This window comes from Hypomesus transpacificus, chromosome 22 (genome assembly GCF_021917145.1).
Source record: "Hypomesus transpacificus isolate Combined female chromosome 22, fHypTra1, whole genome shotgun sequence".
In the NCBI taxonomy this organism is placed as follows: Eukaryota; Metazoa; Chordata; class Actinopteri; order Osmeriformes; family Osmeridae; genus Hypomesus; species Hypomesus transpacificus.
In genome coordinates, this window is record NC_061081.1 from 9,603,661 (window position 1) to 9,630,767 (window position 27,107).

General features: G+C 46.8%; 1 protein-coding gene across 1 annotated transcript in view; it reads left to right on the forward strand.

The window, feature by feature from the left end:
- Positions 1 to 27,107, forward strand: part of ctnna2 (catenin (cadherin-associated protein), alpha 2) — a 64,391-nt gene that overhangs the window by 31,800 nt on the left and 5,484 nt on the right. Inside the window, exons 3-9 of the mRNA XM_047045094.1 lie at positions 6,722 to 6,814; positions 8,226 to 8,382; positions 9,442 to 9,642; positions 16,696 to 16,847; positions 18,621 to 18,734; positions 23,769 to 23,950; positions 24,882 to 24,987. Coding sequence (XP_046901050.1) covers positions 6,722 to 6,814; positions 8,226 to 8,382; positions 9,442 to 9,642; positions 16,696 to 16,847; positions 18,621 to 18,734; positions 23,769 to 23,950; positions 24,882 to 24,987 — 1,005 coding nt within the window. The remainder of the gene's footprint in view (positions 1 to 6,721; positions 6,815 to 8,225; positions 8,383 to 9,441; positions 9,643 to 16,695; positions 16,848 to 18,620; positions 18,735 to 23,768; positions 23,951 to 24,881; positions 24,988 to 27,107) is intronic.

Genomic DNA, 27,107 nt, shown 5'->3' on the forward strand with positions numbered 1-27,107 from the left:
AGAGAGAGAGAGGGAGAGGAGGTGGAGAGGGATCAATACTTCACTGAAAATAGCCTTAGCGCTGCTCTTTTGTGGGGTTTGGGGAAAGCTTTGTGCAGGAAGTTTGGCCCCTTGGCTGCACTACTTGCAACGTAGGGTTTGAAGATGGTTCAAGTTGAGTGATCCATCTAGCTGCCTGCCCAGACTGAGTGACACACTCACATTCCCTCAGCAGTAGAGTGCTCCTAGCAGCCGGCAGGAAAATCTTTTCAAGAAGCACTTGCTATGAAAGTCCAGCTCAGAGGAGAAATATCTTTGCACATTGCTGGCGGAGATTGTGGGTAGTTGGCTTTTGCCCCAGGGAGCAAGAGTCTGCCCCCCCCCCCCCTCCAACACCCCCCTACTAACCCCTCCTGTCACTCACTGTAGTGTGAACAAGATAATCCAATATCCAGTAGCCTGATTTAAGTCTTCCTGGTGCAGCATACACACACAGACACACACACACACACACACACGCATACCAACACATAGATGCTCACACACGCACACACATTCACACTCTCCCACTTGTCCCAAGTCAGCCCCTGTCTACCCAGCTTTATGGATTGTTTATATTGTTTTCAATTACCTTTTTCGTGTCCCTTGTTGAGCTCAGTAAAGTTTAATACTCGGTATATTACTCTCTGGGTGGCCATCTCCTCTTCCTCCGGCACTTTCCGTCTCACACATACTCCCCACTTAAGTAAATCACATTTAGAAGCTGCGTAATGATCCCAGGGTTTACGACTGTTTTTTGAGCCCGTCGGACGCGGGCATTGCTTATTGACTTTCAGCCGGGCGTCATGGTGAACGAGCTAGGCATAAACAGTGACCCTGCCGCCCTCAGCATTTTCCAAAAATTGGAGATATCAAAACATCATCTTAAATACTTTAAGCTTCTCAGAACCGCTCCAGACATCTTTTTGGTTGACAGTAAAGGCATTGCTATTTTATCAAATCTATGAGTAGTACAGGACAGCATGACTTTGCCCAACACGTTCCCCAGTTGATATCTGGAAATCGCCCTCTATGGTGGCTCAACTGTGACACATGTTGCATATGTAATGCATAGAATGTCCATATAGAACCATCAGAGACACGAGGAAGTATGTGGAGTTGGGGTGCTGAAGGTCAGTGGCCTTGAAGGTGGCTTCTGAACTGGACCTTTCAAAACATAGTGTCGGGCCAGGTTCAGACACAAAGTTTGAAAGGATGGTCGAGTTTGGTCCAGTTGGCTGGGCAGCCTGTTTGACATGGTGCTTCAACTTCTTTTTGGTGAAATGTAGAGTCAAAATTATTCTGTTGGGTTGAGACAGAACTATATTCACAATATATTCACAAGTTGTTATATATTCACATATATAACAACAATCTCATAGTCTTGCACCAAACCCTATCTGCACTTTCTAATGTCAATTGGTGTTATGAAAGAAATGTACATACTGCCATATTCATTCAAGCATTATGTATGAATGTAAAGAAAGGATGATCCAAGTCACTTTTGCTGGCAGCTGTTGTGTGACAAACTAAAGATAGATTGTTCAAGCATGGTATAAAACTAGGGAGAAACAGACGCAATCATGCACATAACACCTATTGATTTTCTCTGCTCTCTCTGTTGTCGACTTTTGTTTCCCAAAGGGAACTTAATTACAGTACTGTTGCAATCTTGTACAACTAATGGTTTCTCTTGCAAGCAAGCGCCTTGTAGTTTAGCAGTGGTAGGCTCTGGAGCGGCTGAACACCTCCAGAGGACACCCTTGAGCCTATCCAGCTAAATATGAAACAGTGTGTGTGTGTACAGGTAAGTGTTTACCCCCCTGCCCTCCAGGAAGCAAAATACTCTATGTCTCAGTCTTTGTCCAGAATTAGCCAGCCGGTCGCCTAGGAAACGTCAGCGACTACATGTGATTTAAAGAGTGTGCAGCCAGCTCCCACAGTGCATTAGAGTCAGACGCAATTTAGGCCGTCTGTGCCTGTAATAGCGAGGGTGAGGAGGGAGAAAAAAGGAGAGGACTGGGGGGAGAGGCGGAGGGGATGCAGGATGAGGATGGACGGAGTGACTGAGGCAGTGGACGGAGCATTGTCAAGGTGCAAGGCTCAGCAACTGGCTTCTTCGGGCTCCCTGTAGTGAACAATCGTGCAAAATACACCCGCATCATCCATGACCCACAACTATAACCTTTTTTTTTCCCCCGCCCAGACTGACAGAGGCGAGAGATATACCTCAGGCTACATTTCCAGGGGCAAGCCACAAGCAAAGCTCATGGCAGCTAAGTTTACAACATGGATGTGTTTCAGAGTGCCATTAATAAGTCATCATCAGATATCACCAGACCACAGAGAACAGACAGAACGCTAACTTGGTCTTAGCACGCGTCAATAAAATAATGATGATATGTTATGTATTTTCTATCTGCGTATGAAGGTTGAACATGCCCTGTGATACAATCATGCGTCAAGCAAATGAAGCTATCATCAGCCAGAAGCAGTCTTCCCGAGGCTAGAAAGCATACATACATATTTCACAAATCTGCATTACAATGTGGTGGAAGTTTAACTCAGGCTTTTTAATAGCCTCTTCATTATACTTGCTCTAGTCATCCAAGCTCCATGCATCCTGACTAGGCCCAGCATATGTGTCTGGAGGCACACCCTAATGTCCAGCACCTTACCATCACCAGGCTCATCTCACCCCGCCGCCCCTGTTGAGCTCTCTCGTCTCATTACGGAAACAAACATGGTTGACAGTCCACTGAGAGTGCAACTTCCTTCACTCTGTGTGAGAGAGAGTGAGAGGGATGGAGGGAGGACGAGAGGGAGGGAATGAGAGAGAGAGACATAGAGCTGCACTTAGCAGGTTGTAATACTGTTGACTATATCCCTCCATGGAGTGCTTTCCACCTATGTTGACAGGCTGATTTATTACTGTGTTTACGTGTGTGTTTCGGGTTGGTGAGTGCGTGTATGTGTGTGTGTGTGTGTACAATATACAAGCAAAACGGTGCCAGCAAGTGTGTGTTAGTTGGGGACAGGCCCTCCTTGTCAATAAACCCTGCCTCCCCTCAACAAGTGAAACAGCTGAAGAGCCTTCTAATAGAACAGAGTGCTTCCGTTTGGGCGGCCATAATTCAGACATCATCGTCCCCTCTCCCCTCACTCCTCTTGAATCCCCTACCCCTTCTGTCTCTTTGTCTCTCTACCTCCCTCTCTTTCTCCCTGTACCTACTTCCATCCTTAAGCCGCCACCTTGGCTGACAGGAAGTCCATTCATTGTTTTCCAGGGAGCACAGAGGGTTGGCGTGGGATTTATCCGGCCGTGCGGCAGGACAGGGAGCGGGGCCAGTCCCTGTCCCGTGTCCTGTCTGAAAGAAACTCCCTTATTGTTAAGATGGCGGCCATTTTGATAGGAGTTTAACTTTTATAAATTACTTAATGTAGAGGAAAGAAAGACAAATTCCTTATGAGTTTGTCTGAACCTTTGACACAGACTTTATTAATAGTGGAGAAGATTGAAATATGGTTTGGTTAACCGCTAGTGTACTTGACAATATCTTGCATGAAGATCCCAAACTACAGAGGGAATCTTCATCAAATTAGAACTGAAGTGATTATCTGAGGCAAAGTAGAAAGGACAAAATCGATAGTTCTTTGTCAGAAGATGAAATGAAGGATGACAATGCAGCAGTGCTCTCTCTGTCTCCTACCCCCCCACCCCCCGCCCCCCACACACACACAGACACAATCACACACACTAACTCAATCCTTGAAATCATGATGTTGTAGTTCAGACTTCCAGTGCAGCATCTGGTCTCTCACTGCGCAAGATGAGGCCTTATCCTCTCTTCCTTCTATTCTGGGGTCGTCCTTTTTTGAAGAAGCCAAAAAAAAAAAAGACATCCTCTAAGGAGGCCTTGCTTCTTTAGATAATTGCAATTAGTAGTTTTGGCAAGAAGCAACAGCATTGGCAAGGACCCAGCTCCCTGTGTTGGGCAGAAGAGAGATGGGGCTAGGGAGAAAGAGAGGGAGGGAGGGGAGAGAGAGGAGGAGCAAAAGGTAAAGAGAGAGAGAGAGAGAGCGAGAGCGAGAGCGAGAGCGAGAGAGAGAGCGAGAGCGAGAGAGAGAGAGACACAACTGGCCGGGCAGACAGCCAGCTCTGCTGAAGGCCCTGGACCCCATTCAGTAGCCTCAGATGTGGTTACTGCAGTAGAGAGGAAGAGAAAGAGAGGGAATGGGAGAGGTGAAGGCCTGGGGGATCTGGAGACGGTGGCAGGGTAGGAAGTCAGATGCTGGGGTTTGCCGGGGGGGGGGGGGGGGGGGGGGGGGGGGGGGGTGACTATGAGTGCTGTCTAATCTACCTAGTAATGTTGACTGATTTAGTAATGTAAGACTCAGTTTCTCTCTCACACGCAGATACACACACACAGCCATACACACACAGCCATACACATTCATATGCACACAAAAGGCGATCCAATCTATCACAGCACTCATAGCTGTCACTAGTGGAGGCAGACGGGGCCGTGAGCAAGAACCTTCCAAGGCAGATTAGATTTACCTCACTTTGCCTCCAAAAGTGACATGTGAGCAGCAGAAGCTCTGATGCGGCCTGGCACCCCCTCACAGCCGACAGACATGTGTCTGTTTAGCTCACCCCCCCCATCCATCCAGGGTACTGCATTCGCTCCGGGACACCATCCCATTACAGAGTTATGAGAATTAAATTGCATGATGTAGCGGGGGAAGGAGGAGGCGGGACAGGTGTGTTCAGCCAATGCGGCATTCTGGAATGTTTTTGCCTCACCAAGACAACCCCCACCACCCCACCCCACTCCTCACTCACACACCCTCCAGGTGGTGGTCCTAAATGAGAGTATCTTCCCAGTGGCCTTCATCTACGTAAAGGCAGATGTTGGCGTGTGTCCTAGCTGTGCATTCTGGGGCCATCTGGGTTATAAAGGACTGTACCTTCAGCCGCTGTGTATATCCATTCAGCTCTGCTGGATTGAATTCATATTTGTGCTGACGAGGCCTGCACATATGGTGTAGTGTGCACTTGAGCTTTGTTCTTGAATATGCATGCGGCCGACAGTAAGCCAATGCTCCACCTTGAAGTCAATGCTTGGATACTCTGCACATGACCCTGAAACCAGGAGCAGTACTCTTGAGTGTTTTCTGGTTAGCAGTAATTGTTAACTTTACTGTAGCAAAGCTCTGGCTACTTTGCTTCAACTATTGATTCAACTATTGACAAAACTGACAATATGGCTGTAACAAATATACTGGCACGCTACCAAAAAATGTTGCAGGAAGTTAATTTCCTCTGACAAAGTGACATTAAAATACCATCAGTGCCCCTTCTAGCTGTATCGCTAACACCAGACGTGATTATTATGGTAACATAAGCTGAGAATTGGGCTAAACAGCTGTTACACACACACACACGTATATACGCACCTACAAATACACACACACAAATACACACACACACACAGACAAACATTCCAGTAAACAGACAGACAGACTAGGCACTCACAAACACACACACACACCCATCGGAAGGAGAGAAGCTCTACCCCTGGATGCAGGCAGACATAAATAAACCGAGGAGGCGTTCCTGTTGAACAACGCCATCTGGCTCCTTAATTACACAATGAGGCGCCTTTTTGCACCAATAAGCCCAGATAATGATTTAGGCACACTGGTAATGAACCCACAGCACTTTGGGTATTCCAAAACTAATGAGTCAGAGGTTTCTAGTTACACTTGCTGTTACAGGGCGGACATTTTGGTTCTGATGTTGGTTCCCAGTTATGCCAGTTTCCCCGCTGGACCTTAAGACCTTAGAGGTTTTTAGCAAAAGCCTACTTCTGTCTGTAATGAAGCCTTCTGATTTGTCATGTAGAGCATGCACATGGCACCAAAATGGCCCACGGTGCAGGCGTGAAGGAGCAACTTCCTTTGAGTGTCTTCCATTTGTCTTTCTCTATTTCTCTTTTTTTTTCTCTTGCACGTTCTATTTCTTTGTATCTTTTCAGAAATGTGCCCTTGAGATTGTCCGACGCGAAAAAAATAAATCATATTATAGTCTCTGTGTTTTGAATTATTGAAATGGTCAAAAATGTTTCCTCGAACAATAAAAGTAAGACCAGGACGAGGGAGAGGTGAGGAGGCAGAGGGACAAGGAACTGATGGAATGAACATCCCTTGATGAGGAGCATGGAGGAATAACAAATAGCAATCTACAGTTGAGCAAGCCCTAACCTCCTCTGTCTACAGCTCCAGGCCCAGACTTAAATCCTCTCTCCTACGTCCTTGGCAGGCCTGCCTGTTAGAACTAGGTGTGAGCGCACGAGAAACCACTCTGTTCTTAACTTTTTTTTTCTTTCTGGGAGACACTATCAGAAAAAGCACTTAACATTGTCTGTGAGTAGGAAAGTATGTCTGTTAGAACTGGACAGGATGAGAATACATGGTTGTACTCCACTCCGACTAAAGCACACAGATGTGCAATCTTTCAGCAATTGAAGATACATTTGAACGTGGGGTGGCAAAAATGTTTGTGCAGAATGTGCTCTTTTTATGGGATGTTAAAGTAACTCTAGGTGATTGTTACGCTAAATGGATAACTGTGATTCCACAGTACATACACTCCACAGTGCACTGTACTGATGTTGTTTGTGTTCCTCCCCTCCCATAGGTGGCAAACCTGGCCTGTTCCATCTCCAACAATGAAGAGGGCGTGAAGCTGGTTCGCATGGCTGCCACCCAGATCGACAGTCTTTGCCCACAGGTAAGCAAACATGCCTACACTGGAATACTGGATGTGGCTGTGATTGACTAGTGGTCATCAAATCAGGAAAACTCAGAGAAATGTTTTGAAGAAATCTTGGGAGAAGAAAATCATTGAGGGAACCTCTCCTCCAGAGAGGGTTGGTGATTCAGAGAGGTGGAGATAGGCTGAATAGAATTGTGCAGTATGATTGGAGACAGGGTCGGGCTGGGACCGAAAAACAGGGACTTTGAAACGCAGACTGGCCCGCGACCTGTGTACGGCTGCTTAATACAAATAGGCTATATAATAATAAAATCTCATGCAGTGCTTTCGAAGACTGTTAACAAAATTAGATCTAATACAGTATCTAAAAATGAATATGGCAATTCTCCCTCACTTTCGTTTTCCTTGCTTCTCTCTGTTTCTGCATCTGCTTTTAAATTTGGCAAAAGAACAATAATCAGTTCACGTTAGTGGTAGTTGATTGATTCTATTGCAAAAAAATGAGGCTTCTCATTGGTACTTTTTCTACCGCAATTTTCTAAAAGAGTTGGACCTTTAGACAAATCCAAGTCCAGAGAGAGAGAGAGAGAGAGAGAGAGAGAGAGAGAGAGAGAGAGAGAGAGGAAAGAGATGCAGCAGAGAGAAAAAGATCCTTCAGGGTCCTGTCAGAAGAGGTATTGGACATCGACCCATTGTTTCCCAGATCATCATGGGGCATTAGACATGGGACCCAGAAAACGACTTGTGAATGAGAGGGGAGGAGACGAGAGGAGGAATGGATGGGAGAGTCGGATTTTGGATTCAAGGTTCAACACCCAGTTGATCACCTCCACAGAAGGTACGCCTCTCTGGTAAAAGTGACTTCCAAAGTGAAGTAAAGCTAGGAAACTTCTGGAGTGATTGCCAGACAGTTGGTCCCCTTCCAGAAGCCTCTTGGCAAGGACTCAGCTGACAAGAAAAAACAGAAATCAAGAGAACCAACTTGGGGCAGCTGAGAAAGGAGAAGGAGTGGAAAAGCAGACAGGTCGTTTCAGATATGTCACTGTGTGTCTCGGTGTCGTTAACATCCGAGGTCTTTCCCTACGAAGTGCCACGTCTTTCAACAGGCTGCACCTGCCTCATCGTTTAGCAGAACGGCTCATGAAGGTGATTAAGTCAGAGTCACACATCCCTGACAGCTTGCATATAATTCATCCACTTGTGCTCCTTGTGCTCAGCAACTTGATGGAAAAGCCTGCAAGGCCTCCTAGCTCCAGCTGAACACTAGTTGTGCCAGGACTGCTGAGTGAGAATTTAGGGAGAGTTAATGACTCACACCCACTCTAACCCTCTCACACACACACACACACACACACACTAAGTCTCACACTCTCTCTGTCTCCCAAATACACACACTTTTTGTTTATCTCTGTGTCACTCATTTCAGGTGATCAATGCCGCACTTACCTTGGCAGCCCGCCCGCAGAGCAAGGTGGCCCAGGACAACATGGATGTCTTCAAGGACCAATGGGAGAAGCAGGTGCGCATCCTCACCGAGGCTGTGGACGACATCACTTCAGTGGATGACTTCCTGTCCGTCTCAGGTATGGCCTGCTGGCACGAAAACCTCTGTATATCAAACCCAATACGTAATTGAATTTCAAGTGTTACCTTGACAGAATTACAATAGAAATCCAGGCATTAATTCCTGAACTGGAGCTCATATTATCCCAACATTTTCTGTTGTTTATGACTGTTTGTAAACTTATCATGGAAGGTTCAGTATAGATAGACTGAAAAGAAATGTCCTCACCTTTGAAGTCTTGTTACGCAAGCTTGTATAGAATTTGTTTTGGAGTGGACATAAACTTCTTGTGGTGCTTTGGTAGGATGTATCATTTGGTTTTCTTGAGAGATGTCTGGACATGGAAAGCTCCATGTTGCTAATCTGTCCACTTAAAACTCACGGTGAAATGTTTCTGTATCTTATATAGCTACTTTTGTAACAGCTGCAGTATTTTTGGTCCAGTTAACTTTAAACAAGTGTCCATCTGTGAACGTGACACAATAGATAAACAATTTATAGTTATTGGTCCACAAAGGATCACAACCTGCGAAAAGAAACACACACTTACAGTACTCTAACACATACAAATCCAATAGATAGATCTGTTTTGCGCCACTGGGTTCTACGAAATCCCTTGACATATAAATTATAATCAACAAGGCCTCACAATATCGATGGCTTGGGGCATAGTATGTTATTTTGACTGGTTACCACCGAAATACCTTTTTCCTCTCAGCATTGTTTTCATCGATCCACATATGACTGACAAGCTCAGGAACAGGAAACTCCATGTGTTTGGTACATACTGAAAGAAGAAAGCAACATGCACACATTCCCACACATAATTCAATACCCCCGAAATGATATTGACTGAAAACTGTCTCAGCCTCATGCTGGCATTTTCTATTGATACGTTTTCTTTGAACGTTTCCTTCAGTTGCGACAGACAATGACACATATTGTTATAATACAACAATATCTATATTTAAAAACAAATCGTCCCCTCGTCCCCTCCCTCACTTGTCTTCCCTCTTGTCTATTTTGAATTGTTATTATTTGACAACCTCCACCAACAAAAACACACTTGCCCCGGCAGAGAACCACATCTTGGAGGATGTCAACAAGTGCGTGATCGCCCTCCAGGAGGGGGACGTGGACACGCTGGACCGGACTGCTGGCGCCATCCGAGGGCGTGCCGCCCGCGTGGTCCACATCATCAACGCCGAGATGGAGAACTACGAGCCGGGCGTGTACACTGAGCGCGTACTGGAGTCTATCAAGCTGCTCTCTGAAACAGGTCAGTGCACTGCCTTGTGGGAGGAGCTTCCTGTTTCTGAACATGCACACAGTCACACGTGCACATTATATATGGCTGTACAGACATACTGACTAGCAGGTATAGTCGGACGTTCAGGGATTCATGAGAAGCAGGCGCTCACACACACACACACACACACCACACACAAACATACACGTGCCAGGTCATAGATAACAGACACACTCCTAACTACCTGGCGCTCTTCAATCCCACAATGCCCAGCAGCACCTTGGCTCTCACACCCTGGGCAGACAACAGACGCCAGGGCACCACCTGTTCTGCCCTCCACTACTGGCCCATCTCACTCTCTAACGACCCCTCTCTACCTTTCTCTACCTATCTCTCTCTACCTCTCTCTTTCTACCTCTCTCTACCTTTCTCCCTCTCTCTAACGCCTGTCTCTACCTTTGTAATGTCCCCTCTTTACCACTCTCTCACCACCTCTCTATCGCCGCTTTCTCCACCCCTTTTTCTATCTCAGCTGCCTCTGCTACCTCCCTTTGACCCAATCGCATTTTCTCTCTACTCTTCCCTCTCTCTCTCATTCTCTCTCCATTCCCCTCACCAGCCATTCATTTGGCACCAGCTTTCAGAAGGCACCAGTTTAGCCCCTGTGACAGACCAAGGCCCCGAGCCAGAACAGCGTGGCTCAAGTGGCACCTGAAGTGGGCGCTGGCACCTGGCGGCGTGAGCCGTCTCTCTGGGCAGAACAGATGCAGAGAGGGGGTACATGCCTGGCTGTGCCCAGGGTTGGATTCTGAAGGAGTCCAGGTTGGGCTGTCTCCCGTGTGTTTACATATTACTCGGACAGCTTGAGAAAGAATGAGACTGGGGATGTTCAGGTAAACAAATATATTGAAACGGTTCCCAGCGTTAATTATAAGGCTTGCCTTTGAGTGGTGCACTGAACAGGGCTGATTGTGTTTGTGAATCACAGTTGTCAAGAACAATACTCATACAGTATGACACTGTTGTTTTGTTAGGGATATCTGATTTCCAATTACTGGTGTTCCAGATAGGTAATTGAGAGAATACATGAATCAATTTTTCAATTACGGTACAGCCTATAACAAGGAATACGCTAGACAAAGAGTTGACAAATGTTGCAGAACAAGTCTCTCGTCACCTTCATCAGTTTGTCCTAAGACAGACGTCCATCCCTCTCTCCATCCTCCCCTCCCCTCCACTCCTCTCTCCTCTGTTGCACTCCCTCCATCTCCCCCCTCCTGTCTCTCCCATTAGGGCCCATTTAGGAGGGCCGGGAAATCCATTGTTTCTCTCATTATACCATCCACCGGGATAATTAAGAGACACAATCAGTGCTCCTCGAGTGCCTCTGAACACGATAAGTCACCAACAACATCAGGGGGAGGAGGGAGGATGTTAGAAACAGACCTATACTGTCGCACTGAGCGCAGGAGGGAGGACCCAAACGCAGGGAGGGAGGCGGGAAGGCAGGATTTCAAAAAATCTAAAGTATTTATTTATCAAAATGCGGGAACGCAACAGGGATGCTCACACAGGTTACGACAACAAGGAACCGACAAGGACTGACACAGGGAGCTAACAGACATGCTGGGCTGGGCTGGGCTGGGCTGAGCGATAACACAATGGAACACAGCTGGATGATTAGGAACGAGATACAGGAAGTGCAGGGAGACACGGAACAAAGGACACAGGACACAGACACAGAACACTAGGAGCAGGAAAACCAGAACTCTACACACAAGGGCATGGCGGTGGCCATGACAATGCATTGTCCCCGACTACCACAAAGCTAGACACACAGACAGGAGCTCTGTACATTCTCTTATTCAATCAATTTACCTTTGTTCGGTTCTGTGCCAACCTGTACTGCTATGCTATTAAGTGTGCCTTGACTTTCTATTCCTTCTGCTGTGATTCAGCTAGTCCTTGAGGGAAATAAAGCGATGGGACTCTTTTAATTTCCTAGTTAAGCAACCAGGTTAATGTCATGTGACCTCCCACCCTACCCCCCCCGTCATGAATTAAGACTATAGCAGCACACCGCCATAGCCTTTATACATCATCCTCTGCTACAGACAAGAGGGAGTTAGCCCCCTGCTCCCAAGGATTAGCCAGGCCCAGAGGCCCCATAGAATGAGACACACACATACACACACATGCTCCATCCATCTCTCTCAAACACACACAAACGCACTTTCACACATGAGCAGATCTACAGTACGCACACCCTCTCACACACATACACACTCCAATGTCACATTGGGGGGGTGGGGTTGGAGAGAGAGGGGATGAGTGATGATAGGGCCTCATAAAGGCTGTGTGCAGGTCTTATCAGGGGTTAAAGCAGCCTAATAGGAGTCAAACACAATACTATTAGGACACCATACTCCCCTCTCACCAATCTCCCCCCACCCACCTTCCCTGAAGAAATTAATACAAACTGCCGACTGGGCTCCTTTTTTCAGAGGAGAAAATTGGAAATAAGGGGAACCTTACTATGGCAAGACTGTAGCAGAATCTTATTCTTAAGTACTCAAAAAACCAGGAAGTGGCCGCCCACATGCTAGATGGGGTGACACCCTCCGACCTTCCAGGACAGGTCGTTCGAGAGCCTGACAGACAGCGCTTATTGAAATGTAAGAAGGTCTGAAATTGAACAGGTTCTACAAGCATTCTGTTTTTCTTTCATGAAGGGCTGCTTGTTTATCTGCCTTCCCCTCCCTTTCCCTCCTCCTAGTGGTTAGAGTCCCCTGAGCCATCATGCACATCTGATCCAAGCCATGAAACACTACTATTGATCTTCGTGAACCTACAGTGTACCATCCCTCCCTGCCTCCGACCCCTTCACACTTGATGTCTATAGATTTGAATCCGGGTGAAGAGGACTGGGAGGCTAAGTGCGAGATGATCAAGAGTAGCAGGAAAACAAAGGAGAATGTACAGCCTGCGTTACTCTCACACCTTCAGAAGACCCTGGCTGTAATTAACTAGACTACAGCAAGCAATCGATAGATGTCACAGAGGATTTTCCAAAAAGTGATTTGAACTAGGATTCATTCATATTTGTGTGCTTGTGTTTATCCACTCATGCTTCTCCCTCTCTCCCTCCCTCACTAACTGACATCCGTCCAACCTCAGCCACTTATCTCTGCCACCTGACCCTACCCTAGTTTTGCCTATCCTTCTGTTTTCGACATGGAGTGTGCCCGATTTGCAGCCCAGGCACCCAACTCTGCAAGCTAAGCCATAGATTCCTGACACGCACACACACACAGAACCAGTATTGAAGCTTGTCCTTGAGAGGAGGGTGGGAGTGGGGTGAAATCAATAGCCTAATAGGAAAGAGGTTATAGCTTCTCTCTCTCTTCCTTTCTTTCTCCTCCCTTAGACTCTACACTATCCCTACATTTTACTGCCTTTAAACTAATCTCTGCCCGGGTACAAAGTATGAAAAAAGGACACATTTTGGAGTCCATAATTAAGTTGGCTCCTGTTTTTTTGGGGGGGTACCATTTAAGGAAGCAGAGTGGTGTTCATTTTTCAGGCAAAGTACAGTAAATTGTCCAGTTAAACCAGGGGTTGCTCATACATATGTATAATGCTGTGGAACAGTAGGTGACATGCAGACTCATGGACATTGCAGGCAGCCAAATGAAAGGTAGTTACAGCCATAGGATATAAAGTAATACAAAAAATTAAAATGTATTTTTGGAATACACCAATGTCGCACCATTGTTAAATGACAACCATCATGTTGGGTTGAAGAGTAGAGGAAATAAGGACAATGGGATGGAAGGAAGGATAAAGAAGTAGAAAGAAGTAGGATATACAAAGTTAGCTACAATCTTATCTGCGAAGGACAGTGTTTGGTACAAGCACAAATGGCTGCCCGGCACCGCCCAGGTGTGTACAGCACAGTCGTTAAAAACTGATGAGTCACTCTATTGTAATCTATTGTTATGATGGTGGAAAATGTGTTTCTTTTTGCCTAAATGGGAAACAGATGGAGACTTGGATGAGCAGAGAAGGAGGGAGCCCAGCTCGGTGGGTGGGAGGTGTAATGAAAAGCTGACGAGGGCATTGGGTAGGAGTCAGCACTGTAGACCTGTAGACCTGTAGAGAGAGAGACAGAGAGAGACAGAGAGAGTTACAAAGAGAGAGAGACTGCAGAGAGAGAGAGAGAGAGAGAGAGAGACAGAGAAGGGGAGAGAGAGAGAGAGAGAGAGAGAGAGAGAGAGAGAGAGAGAGAGAGAGAGAGAGAGAGAGAGAGAGAGAGAGAGAGAGTTACAAAGAAAGAGAGAGTTAGAAAGAGAGAGAGACTGCAGAGAGAGAGAGAGAGAGAGAGAGAGAGAGAGAGAGAGAGAGAGAGGAGAGAGAGAGAGAGAGAGAGAGAGACAGAGAGAGACAGAGAGAGACAGAGAGAGACAGAGAGAGTTACAAAGAGAGAGAGACTGCAGAGAGAGAGACAGAGACAGAGAAGGGAGAAGAGAGAGAGAGAGAGAGAGAGAGAGAGAGAGAGAGAGAGAGAGAGAGAGAGAGAGAGAGAGACAGTACGACCGAGACGGAGAGAGAGCGAGAGAAAGAGGGACTAGAGAGAGAGAGAGAGACAGAGACAGAGAGAGTTACAAAGAGAGAGTTAGAAAGAGAGAGAGAGAGACAGAGAGAGAGAGAGAGAGAGACGGAGAGAGAGCGAGAGAAAGAGGGACTATAGAGAGAGAGAGAGAGAGAGAGAGAGAGAGAGAGAGAGAGAGAGAGAGAGAGAGAGAGAGAGAGAGAGAGAGAGGGGGGGGGGGGGGGGGGGAAAGATGGGAGGTGTACAGGGAGAAGAGTGAAGAAAAAGGCTTGAGGTCTTCAGTCTTAAATCAAAATGGGGGTGGAAAGCCTACTGGTCAGACTTGGCCACCGGCTCCCTCAAACACAAATCATAGCTTTGAAACCTGCTACTTGAAGGTTAACATACTCCACAATTTACTGCTGTTGTTTTTTGGGGGTTATGTTGCTTTTATGTTTGTATCTGCTGTCGTTTATATTTCACCGAACTGAGCTGTAGGTTGTTAACACATCACAAGTCAATACGTCTCTTCCTGACATCAAAATGTCTTTAAGCTGGGTGTAGTCAGAGGGCGTAGTCAGTTTAGTGTTTTACTTGCACTTGTTTAGCGTTGTAAAGTACTGATGTAGTTCAGCTTAGCAGGGGTGTGTCTGTGTGTGTCGAAGGGGGATTGCTAAATCCATTCCAACATTGTCACGTTTAATTCCCTTCATCATTTCTCAACTGGAATGAGTGAAATTGCTCCTTAAAACCATCAGCAATGTTGCCCATTTGGGACTCAGAGAAACATTTAAATATTTATATTTTAAAAAATCCTCTCCCTGCGAATTCCCAAAAGCCTATTTTACGCTTCCTCAGTAAGTGGATTAAACTGAATTAAAAATGAAAAAATAAAAAAGAGGCTAAGAGTGAGAGACTTTTTGTAGCACCTTTTATGTTTTGGCATAATAAACCCTAGTGTTTCAAAAATAAATAATAGACACGTTTCTATCAATAGTACCTGAGAGCCCGAGCTGGCTAATTGATTTGGCTCAGTTCAGTCACAGGCTGAGAAGAAACGTGGAATACGACAATGAAACAAGCTCTTAAAGTTAAGGGAATAGCCACTGGTGGTGAACAAACATCTCTCTCTTCTTTTTTTCCTCTCCTCACCCTTCCTTCTTTCTGTATCCTCATTAGACCTCTTCTGTATCTTCACCCGGGTCATTCTCAAACTCTACTTTCAGAAATTCAGGCCTCCTTTTCTTTTCTGTAATGTCGGTATTTCATCTGCCCTTCTGAATATTTCAACAACCGTTCTCAGGATATCACGTCAATGAGTTTTTTCTTTCCCGTCTTATTCTCCTGACGCGCCTCAGATGTCGTTGCAACTGGGGTCTTACAGTGAGCCCCCCCTCGCTCTCTCTCTCTCTCTCTCTCTCTCTCTCTCTCTCTCTCTCTCTCTCTCTCTCTCTCTCTCTCTCTCTCTCTCTCTGAGGAGGTGGTTGAGTGAAGACAGAGTAGTGGACATGGCTAGCTATGAAAGTGCTCTTGATGAAAGATGAAAAGTGCGTGTGTACGTGTGTGTGTGCGTACACGTCACTGCGCCCAAGGTCACGTCAATCTCCTCGTCAGTCCCCTCTCCTCTTTGTTTTGGACGATGTATTCCCATGGAGCACGGCCACTGACGTGCTATCATGTAGCCTTAGCAGACGGCCATTAATAAAACAACACATTATTAAACATCATCTGCATCCAATTACCAGGATTCATCTGTAGATGATTGAGCCGACCTTCTCAGTATTTATACATGCAGTGTGTACGCTTCACGTCTAACCATATTTCACACAGCTCATGAGAACACACAGAACATACAGATGTCACATAGCTCTTGCCAAAGCAATGTGGACTTCTTCAAATGTCAAGCTTTGTTAAAATTTAAATAAAAGGGCAGAAAAAAAGAAGCTTTACAAAGCATTTAGCAATTTTGTTTTAGAAAAGCGATACATTTTAAATATGTCTTTGGCATGTCGACGTGAGCTTCTGTCTGTCTAAGCTGTCAGTCTTGGCTCTCACACACACGCACACACACACACACACCAACGCACACACAAATATGTTAGACAGACAAGGCCTGCTCCGGGTAGCCTAGCCACGGTTAATTGGCATGCGAAAGACGTTCTGTCCCTACGCAGAAACTTAAGGTGACACCTCGCCTTTTCCCTGAGTGACCAGCTAGTGAAGCATCTGACAGGGTAAACAAAGTTGACAATCGCTTGGCCGGAGCACGCGCACACACACATACACACATGTGTACACACACACATATACACACGTGCACACACACACATACAAAAGCTTCATCTTGTCTGTTCCCATTCCTTTTGCAAGTCTTCCACTTCCTACTGCAGGTTTGGAAGGTTACTAACTAGCGTACCAATACCCGCCTTTAACTCCCTTTCTCTTTCTCTCTCTCTTTCCATCCTGCCTTCCTCCTCCCCCTCCCTCTTCAGTCATGCCCCGCTTTGCCGAGCAGGTGGAGGTGGCGATTGAGGCCCTGAGCACCAACCCTCCTCAGGCCTTCGAGGAGAACGAATTCATCGACGCCTCACGCCTTGTCTACGACGGGGTCCGTGACATCCGGAAAGCTGTCCTGATGATCCGGGTACGCTCAGACACACGCACTCACGGAACACAGAAACCACATCAACACACATTTGGAGGATATCCTGTGCATATACAGTTACTTAAGTATTACTTCACAAATACTTACTTCCTATGTGATGAGACCATGAGATGCCCAATAAAGGATCCCATTTGCACAGGTACAAGGTACACTCTGGAGTTCTTTCATCCTGAGCTGCAGTTAACATCGCCAGCAGATCAATCACATCCCAACGTGAAATTCATTTGGACGTGAACTTCCACACTGCAGCACCTCACCACCAGAACCTTTAAGAACAGAGCAGTTGAACAGACAGAGCAGCTGAACAGACAGAGCAGCTGAACAGACAGAGCAGCTGAACAGAGAGAGCAGCTGAACAGACAGAGCAGCTGAACAGACAGAGCAGCTGAACAGAGAGAGCAGCTGAACAGACAGAGCAGCTGAACAGACAGAGCAGCTGAACAGACAGAGCAGCTGAACAGAGAGAGCAGCTAAACAGACAGAGCAGCTGAACAGACAGAGTAGCTGAACAGACAGAGCAGCTGAACAGAGAGAGCAGCTGAACAGACAGAGCAGCTGAACAGACAGAGCAGTTGAACAGACAGAGCAGCTGAATAGACGGGGCAGTCTGGGGTTTGATCGACACGTGTCGACCCATCATTGTGTTGCGACAACTTTACCCAATACAAGAACAAATAAAAAGCATTTTCTTTTAACCTTCGCGCTGTGGGGGGTGAGAGACAGCCCAACGGTTAAAAGAAAATGCTTCACTTTATTTTTGTATGAAGTTGTCGCAACATGTAGGGGGGGGTCACATTGACTGAAGGGTCACAGTGACCCGAAGATAACACAAGGGTTAAACAACAGACCGTATCACGTTTTCCTGAAATGTTGTTCAATCTCGTCTCCGTGTGGAGAATGTTCTCGACACTGTGTACAGACGCACTGATCGCTGCTCTAGTGCTCCTTCTTCTGCGAGAGTGCGGGAGGACAGATTGATGTTTGTTTACCCTGTCGCCTTGGCAACGTGTGCCTTTGTTGACTGACAACAAAATACTTTTTTTAAATGTATTTTTTTAAGCATCTCCACCTCTATATCTCTCTTCTGTTTTCCTGCTGGTTTGCCCAAGGCCCCAACATGGCTGATGCTAATTGCAGGTTGGGCGGGATGAAAACACGTGTACAAATGAGCTGCCTTTAGACCTTCTCTTAAACTCCACCCCCCTCATCTAGCCTTGCACTCAATGGCATGAGAGGTGGTGGAAAATATTGGAAGGAAGAAGAAAAAGTAAAGACTCAACCACAGAGACCCTTCAGGGCATTTGACACACACACACTTTTCTTTCACTTGGTTGCTTGAGGTGTGTGGGGTGTATTCCACTCTTATGGTACCTAAACGCTGTGCCTCAAAAACAATGATGCAAGGGACTTGAAACCCCAGTGCAAGATTGGCTGAATAATTCATCCATGTGAAGATCTGACTGGTTTTAATTGTGGGACATCTTAGCGCTGTCACAGAGGGAGCTCAGGTCTGTCCTCGCTCCCTCTCAGCAGACACTTCAGAGGAGCAGCAAGGACACCAAGGAGATCTGGATCACTTTCAGGGACAGATGGATAGGCCTGTTGATCTAAAGTCATTTCTCTTTTAACCCCCCCTCCCCTGCTTCTTTCCCTGATGTCCTCTCTCTATCTCCGACTATTCTAATGACCTCTATAACACCCCCCCCCTCCATCTCCCTCTTCTCTCCATCCTCTCTCTGTCTCTCTCTCCAGACACCAGAGGAGTTGGAGGACGACTCTGACTTTGAGCAGGAGGACTACGATGCCCGCAGCAGGACCAGTGTCCAGACCGAGGACGACCAGCTCATTGCTGGGCAGAGTGCCAGGGTGAGTGCATCGCCACGGCCTTCTTGAGAATCCTTCTTGAGAATCAGCATACTGACGTGCATGTCAGTAAATCACCAGTAACGTCACCTGCAACTTACGACATCTTCCGTGCGAGTGTGCGGGCGCTTAAGTTGTTGAAAATATTTGACCGTGGGCGACGTAACAGGCCTTAGCTCTCAGCATGTACAGTGTAGGCTTACGACTAAAGATATGCACACATTAAAACCCATTTAAAGTTCATTGGTCCCTTTTTACTTTCATTTTGAAATGAGCTAGCATTAAGCTCCCGTTTAGAGGCCGCAGGTGTTAAATCGCAACCACAAACAAAACCGCAATTAGCCGATCCCCTTCGGACGAGCAAGAGAGCAACACTCAGGATGCGTGCCAGAACCCACCGCCGTCGCCGTCAACAGGGGGCTCCAGGCTTTGTGCACATAAGCCTGTTCTGTTCTACTGAGGCCCGGCTTAAACAACATTAGGAGGGTGTCGGCGCTGAGGGGGGGGGGTTAAGGCAGACAGAGTGTTTGTGCGTAGAAGCGACTGGGGAAGGAGGGAGCTGGTGTACGTTGGTGGGATGCCATCAAAGCAAGTCCACAATTAGGAGCACTCGTTTTGTTTTAGCTTTCAAATTATAATTTATTTTTCATACTGTGTTTGACCTTTCTCTTTCAGTTTGGGCCCATTAAATACAATAATATAATCAAGGATGTTGAGAGAGATGAACCAGCTGTGCTCTCATAGAAGCTTCCCAGAGATGAGGCCAGAGCAGATAGGTAGCTAATCTAAAAGTGTTTCTTACAAACCCTGTGAGGGCCACATGTGGTCACTCACAATGGATAGGGAGTTTATTTGAGTTCAAAGACAACAAAAAGTGAAGGACCACGGTCATTTAAAATAAGATCCGAGACCAGTAACAAATTGGATGGCTGCTCTCAACACTCAGCAAAACCCTTTATGGACACAGTAAAAAAAAAGAATACATTTCTATCATTTGGAACGCTCACTTTGGCCATACGGACTGTTACAGTACATTGCTTGAGATGGTTTGTGGGATCTCAGCTGTCGTTCCGGGAGACCTGTGGGGGGTCGGGAGTGTGTGCGCCTGAGTGAGAAGCAGTGACAGTTTGGCCACCCCACGTCCCACCAGGGTACCCGTGACACCCCACCGTGAGGCCATCTGAGCGCTGCCTCACACACACACACACACACACTGAACACCAGAACAACAACTTAGTGGCTGGTGAGTTACTGTTGGTCATTATGAAGAGCAGCAGCCGGGTTAGTGGGCATATCAGGATTGGAACATTTCTGAGGTGTGTTTGTGTTTGTGTCGCTTTGTTAAAAGCCTGGCAGTCAGTGGTTGCTAAAACATAAAGAAACTTCTCAAATAAGTTCTCATTATTAGACTGGTCAGACACACACTTTTCACATTCATAACATATTTATTGTGTTCACTTACTGTGCCATGTCATGATGAACATGCTAGTCTTTCCCCGGTCATGGCAAGCGCACACACACTTGAAGACCCACAGTGACACGCTTGCTGGTCCAGTGTTTCTCCAGGGATTGACACCGGCAGACCTAATCTTCTGTAGTCTGACTAGCAGCTGACATAGGTACACTGAGGTTGTGCATGATTCTCAAACCCAGTATCACACAGGTGTTAGACTCCCTCCCTCCCTTCCTCTCTTCTCTTTCTTTGACTCTCTCACCCACAAATCCCTTTATCTTTCTCTCACTTCTTGACTGATGCAACCCTTCCATATCTGTTTTCCCCTCCCTTCCTCTCTCCCTCTCTCTCTTTCTGGTACAGAGGGGAAATCAAATCCAGGGCATCCCGGGAGTCTTTGTTCTTGGAGCGGCTTTTCCTGGTGCTCCGCTCTGCTTGTCACTTCTATTATACTTATGCATAAGGCTAAGTTATTAGAGTCAAACGTGCATAGTAAGAGGGTTGCACAACACACAGGGGACGGGCTGTACACAGCCTCTCCTGCTATCTCGCTAGAGTGTGCTCACACACACACACACAGAGAGGAGACTTAACAACGCTCCCCTTTTCACTCGCTTTCTCTCTCTCTTTTGAAAACAGGGATTGGATAACACCGTGGATAGGTCAGCCATAAAATTGAACCCTTGAGTGTCGGGGCAGTTTATTTCAAATGAAACAAATTAAAGTCATTTCGAGACGCCTCTCTTCTCTCGGGCGCGCCATGAAGAGAACCAGGGAAAGCGCGGCTGCCTCTAATCCCCCGCAGACGCACGGCCGGGGCGCCGGGTGTATTGGCTCCGTCTCTCGGCGGGACGGGATTTGGCGCGCGTGTTAAGCTCCCGAGTCCTGCTCCTTGTTGTTATCAGCAAGGCAGGGGAAAGGATTTGGGGATAAGTGAATTCTGGAGAGAAGGAAGGAAGGGTAGATAGGGTGGGATGGAGGGAGAGAGAAAAGCTTAGAAAGAAATAACAGTTTACCTCTTGTTCTTCACCATCCTGTGCTCCAATGACATCCCAATCAGGGCCTCAAATGTAACGTCCGTCTCTGTTTTTGTCGGTTTCACCTTCATCACATGGAACCTCTGGTTGCAAAAAGCCGCCCAGGACTGGTTGAAATTGAATACCGTGTTGTGTATTCCTTCTGCCCCTACTTTGGAGAATTCTATAGCGTTGACAGTAAATACAAATAAACCGTTGTTTTTACTGTCTTATTAACTGCACAGCCTATGTGCTGAGCCACCACATAAACAGCCAAGTTCACCCCCCCAAAAATACCCTTTACACCCCCTCGCTGTTGCCAAGACAGTTCACACACACACTTATTAGTGATGCAGGTAGCCCTGGTTCCTCCCAGCAGGCTACCAAGCCCTCCATGACATCTCACAGCCTCTCTCTGTCACACGGCCAGTGCCATCCATAATTAGCAGGCAAGTGAATCATTGATGTTCGGCGCTGAGCCGAGAAGATATTAAAATTCCTTCCCCCTGCCTGAGGGGTCAACAACGGCACACACACACACACACACAATTACACTCCTACCTGCTGTTCAAGGAGTGGCCACTCTAAATTGCTGTCCATTTCCCTCATATCATGCGAGGGAAAAGCATGTGCACTGATATTACATTTCCATGTAGTCATTTAGCACATGCCACGTCATTTTTGCACAGCCGGGAATCAAACCAGCAACCTTCTGATTACTAGGCCGAATCCCTAACTGCTCAGCCACTTGACTCCTGATATGCTGGCCTGTTGGCAGACGTCAGAGCAGCATCATGTTTCTCAGGGTTCGGGACAACAAAGCCAGCACAAGGGAGCCCTCATTGTTGTAATAGGCCACTCCCGCTGAGACGAATTGCACATTAGTGCCACGTGTTTTGAGTGTTTCTGCGTGGCTTCGCCACCCATGCTGTTTAACAGGATTTCACAGCACGCTGCGGAGATGAGGGGGAAGAATACAGTCGCTCAGACCGGGAGGGGATTAGGTTGGTTGGTGTGGTTGTAATGGTTGGAAAACAATACCGTCAGAATACCCTTTAACTCCAAACAGGAAGTGAGTCGTTGCCCCCCCCCCCCCCCCCCCCGCTCTTGTGGAAGGGATCCTGCAAACGCTGGGAGAGCTTGTGTGTGTTTTAAACAAGTGTGTTTAGCAGAGTGATCTGCAGGCAAGGGACTCGAGACTCATCTGGCATGGTGTGATGACACAGACGAGTCAGACGTGCACCATGCTCTCCATCTCCCTCTCCCTCTCCATCTCCCTCTCCGATGCTCCGATCCTCGGGATTGCTTTTCTTTCAAGCTCTTCTCTCGGTTTCTTCCTCTCTGTTGTTTCCCTCCAGCTCATTTGTCTCTAAGCTACTCAAGAGACAACAGACAGAAAAAAAGAAAGAGAGGGGGAACAGAAAAAAGAGAGGAAAGCCAGTGCTATGCTGTTGTCATGTTCTGCTGCACAGACCCAGTGAGGGGCTGGGGAGAGATGACGCGTGTTCACAATCTCTCCACACACCAGCCTTGCTGGGAGAAAGGATGAGGGAGAGAGACAGAAGGAGAGGGTGAAAACAGAGGCAGAGTGCGGAGAGAAAGAATGGGGGGGTAGGGACCGTTATTTCATAATGAGAGCAACGGTCATTCTCATGCTGAGTTTTGGTTGGGGGAGTCAAGTCCGGGCGAGGTTGCTAAACAACCACAGACGTTTGCAAAATGGATGCTTCATTTAGTTGTTTCTTATTTGCCCCTGTCTCCCTCCCCCCTTTCCTCTCAGCTCCAGAGTCAATATAATCGACCTAATGTAGTCCAGGTTACTTCTCTGTTCTCCTCACCTCACTGACATAGCGTCGAACAAATGCATAATTCATCCTCAGCTCTGAGAAGTGAGGTAATTATACATTTATCTCCCAAATAATACTGGGCCCCCACTGCGCCTGTGACCTTGGCACAAGATTTATGCCGTCTCAAACTAGCCCTGAACGGTTTTTGGAGCAAGCAGATGTATTCTCACGACAGAGAAAAAAAGGAAGATGGAAAGGGTGAGGGTGAATTAAAAAAATCTGCGTAATTTGAATTTCCCTTTATATTAGTATAAAATGGAAGGTTAAAAAGTATTGTAAAGTTTATAACTGTCTTCCTAAACGTGTCATAAGGGTTACGGACAATCAAAGTTCTCAAGGAAAAAAAAGACAAATGACAAACTCAATATCCATTCCTACTGAGTTGAGGATTGGGGTACTTAACAGAATGGCAGCCAGCAGAGCCACATTATTTTGAGAACAAAATGGTCTTTAAGCTGACACGGTGTGTCGTCCGTTTGTTACTGCCAATATTTAATTGCCTTTGTTCTCTTCTCTTCCTCTGCCCATCCTCAATTCCCAATCTTCCTCTCACCTTACATCTTTCTATTGGTTCCCTCATCCTCTCTCTAATCCTCTTCTTCTTTTCTCCTCCGTCTTCTCTTCAACACTCCTCTCCTCCTACTCTCTGTCACACCTCTCTTTCCCATCCGCTCCCACTCTATCCCTCCCTCTCTACATCCCCCCCCCCCTCCGCCTTCAGGCCATCATGGCCCAGCTACCTCAGGAGGAGAAGGCTAAGATTGCTGAGCAGGTGGAGAGCTTCCGGCAGGAGAAGTGCAAGCTGGACGCGGAGGTGGCCAAATGGGACGATAACGGCAATGACATCATTGTCCTGGCCAAGCAGATGTGCATGATTATGATGGAGATGACTGACTTCACCAGGTAACAACCAACCACCCCCGCGTTTTCCCTCTAGTTACGAAAATGACATAGGTTGTCAACCTGCTAATTATTAGCATCAGGTGTGCTGGATTAGGGTTTGAATGTAAACCTACAGAAGGGTACCTTCTCTATGAACAGGGTTGGGCCTCCTTTCTTTAAGACTACCACTTAACTGAGCTCTTCTCAATTTACAAATAGTCTGTATTCATGTAATCCTGGCCAAATCCCACATTTGTATCAGATGATTTCTCACTGTGCTGGAGCGTCTCCACATTCAGAGCTATGATTGGTCAGAGAGAGGGCCCAGTGCCAGCTGTCACTGGGCTTCGAAGGCCAACTTCCTACCGGGCGACCGTAGTCAGAAGGTCATGGCCACAAACAGACACAGACAAACACGTGCTTACACATTTGTACTAGATTATAATCAGGGTTGGGTGCTTGATCCAACAATGTTCACAGTCTCCATGCTTCTGTTCACAAAGAGGCAGCAGATCTTCTCTGAATCCCCTCCATCTGGTCGCTTCCCAACTCCCTGCCCACTACGAGGCTCAGTCCACAGACACACGGCCTAGAACGTGGCGGAATACCGCCGTGGAAGAAAGGAAGTAGTCAAGCACAGGCCTGCGTGAGTGACCCCTCAGGCTGGCACACGCTGGGGTCACCTCGCCAGATTTGGTTGTGCAAGTGTGGAAGCCACAATTAGGGTGAAACAACGGTGCCTCGTCGGTACTTCTAATTATTCCAGCTCAACTGAAAGATGCTAGATGACATGCTACTGCTGTACCAAACAGAACTAAGAATATAACAAATATGTATAAACAATAGAATGAAAAAAGGTGGACGGCGTTATTTGTAGTCCACACAAAAGTTGGTGGAGTGGTGTGAACCATACTTACCCAGTTTCTCCCTGTGTGTGTGTGTGTCCTTGCAGAGGCAAAGGCCCCCTAAAGAACTCCTCAGACGTGATCAATGCAGCCAAGAAGATTGCCGAGGCTGGCTCCAGGATGGACAAGCTGGCCAGGGCTGTGGCAGACCAGGTCAGGCACACTCCTTCCAGCTTAGTGTGTGTGTGTGTGTGTGTGCGCACGTGAGGCAGGCAGGCATAATAGACCCTTTGAAAGGCGTAAGTCTTCCCAATTTTTTCACATTTCTGATGGACAGAATAACAAGCGGGGAGAAAGAGTTTGTATACCTTTGTGGATTAGTCACTGTGTAAAGTGTAGGGTAATGCTGTGTGTTTGTGTGTGAGATGAGCGAGAGGGTGTCCAGTATGGCTCTCAGAAGACTTTCAGAACACTGTTCATTTGCGTGGGCAGTGCCCAGATTGCCACCGGCATGTACATCTCTGTGTCTGTCTGTGTGTGTGTGTGTGTGTGTGTGCGTGTGTGCGTGTGTGCGCGCGTGGCTCCTCCCGAGGGGCTGGTCATGAGAGAGCAAGGGGGCTTGGGTGGGCGTGCGGCCCAGATCCGTTGTCATTATCTCTCTGTTATAATTAGCTGTGTGGAGGTGTTGCATATATTATCAGCTGAGCACCTTTCTCCCAAACAAGCTGACAGACCATTTTCCATTTCTAATCAATCAATGCATTGCTTGGGGAAAATCCCAGGGTCTGGAAGGGAGTGCTAGGGATGTGTGAGTGAGAGTTTGTTCCAGGTGTTTGTGAGTGTGTATATGATGGGACGCGTGGATGTACAGTGTGAGTATGTATGGGGCGGCTGTGACTCAGGGGGTACAGAGGATTGTCCACTAATCGCAAGGTTAGTGGCTTTATCCCCGACTCCTCCAGGCCATGTGCTGAAGTGTCCTGGAGCAAGACTCTGGTTGGGCCTGATGGTCAGGCCAGCGCCTTGCGTGGCAGCTCTGCCGACGTTGGGGTGTGAGTGAATGGGTGAATGTAAAGTGCTCTGCTGCTAAAATGAGCTATATAAATGCAGTCCATGTACCATCTATGTATAAGGATCCGAACAGTGCTGCCGTGGATAATGAAATATTGTTCATTAGACTTATGTTTGATAAGAAGGGACTACACTTTGACTCACTGAGTCATCAAGACTCGTGTTTGCCTTTGTTAGGCTTTTAATTATTGCCTGAGTTAAATCAGGTCAAGCATGCGTTGCCGAACAGAGAAATAGTATTTCTAATGTATTGTGTGACACAGAATAGAAACAATTGTGGTTAGACATGGAGATAAACTGCCTGTGTGGGTGTATTTGTATGTGTGTGTGTCAGTATGTAGTAGAAGTGTGTTTTTGTAGGTGATCCTGTGTACCACTGTGGGCGTGTGTCGTGTTTTAGCCACCATTTTGTAACGCGTCCGCCAGCATTAGTTGGCAGGGCTGGGAGGGAGGGAACCTGTCACATGTCCAATCAGAGCTGGGGGGGAGGGGGGCGGCTAGGCTTGAATCAACAGTTGTTGTGATGAAACGAGCAGGTGGCTTGCCATTTTTAATTTAGTTTTTTAACTGATTAGTAGGCTGGTGTTTGCTGAATATTCACAACCTTCTGTCACTCATTTTCCATCCATCTCTCCTATTCTCAGGCAGGAGTCTGAAATACCATTGTCACTATGTGGACTGAAGGTCCTTGATTTTCCCTCCCCTGAACTCATGTCAGAAATGGTTTTCTTTAAGAGTATTTCCATGTTGAGCATCAGCATACTAGCATTGTCCAGACTCTGTTGAAATACTAAAGCCATGAAATGTTTAAACATTCAGAATTCCCTTAGTTAGATGTTTTAATGTCCCAAGAGACATTCTCTCAAACTACCTTCTCCTGATCCACCAGAAATATGAGTCTTAATATATCCTTTTCGTTGAGCTGTGGCACGTTGTTCTGGTGAGGACCTGTAGCTGGCAGGTCTTTCAAGTGGCAAACCTTGTTCCACTTCCCTTGGTCCATTCTCTGAAATGGGTTGGTTGGAATGAAGAGAGATAGAGAGACAGAGACAGACACAGAGACAGGGAGAGAGAAAGAGAGCAAACATTGGTAACATTAATAATATACCGACTTGAATAATAATAATATAAATACAAAGCTGTACACCTGTTTGGTGTAGTAACACGTGCATATGTTTAACTACAGTGTGTGTCTCTCTGTATGTGAGTTCATGAAATATAAGTGTATATAAGGCTGTGATTTATATTAATGATTTTTCTGC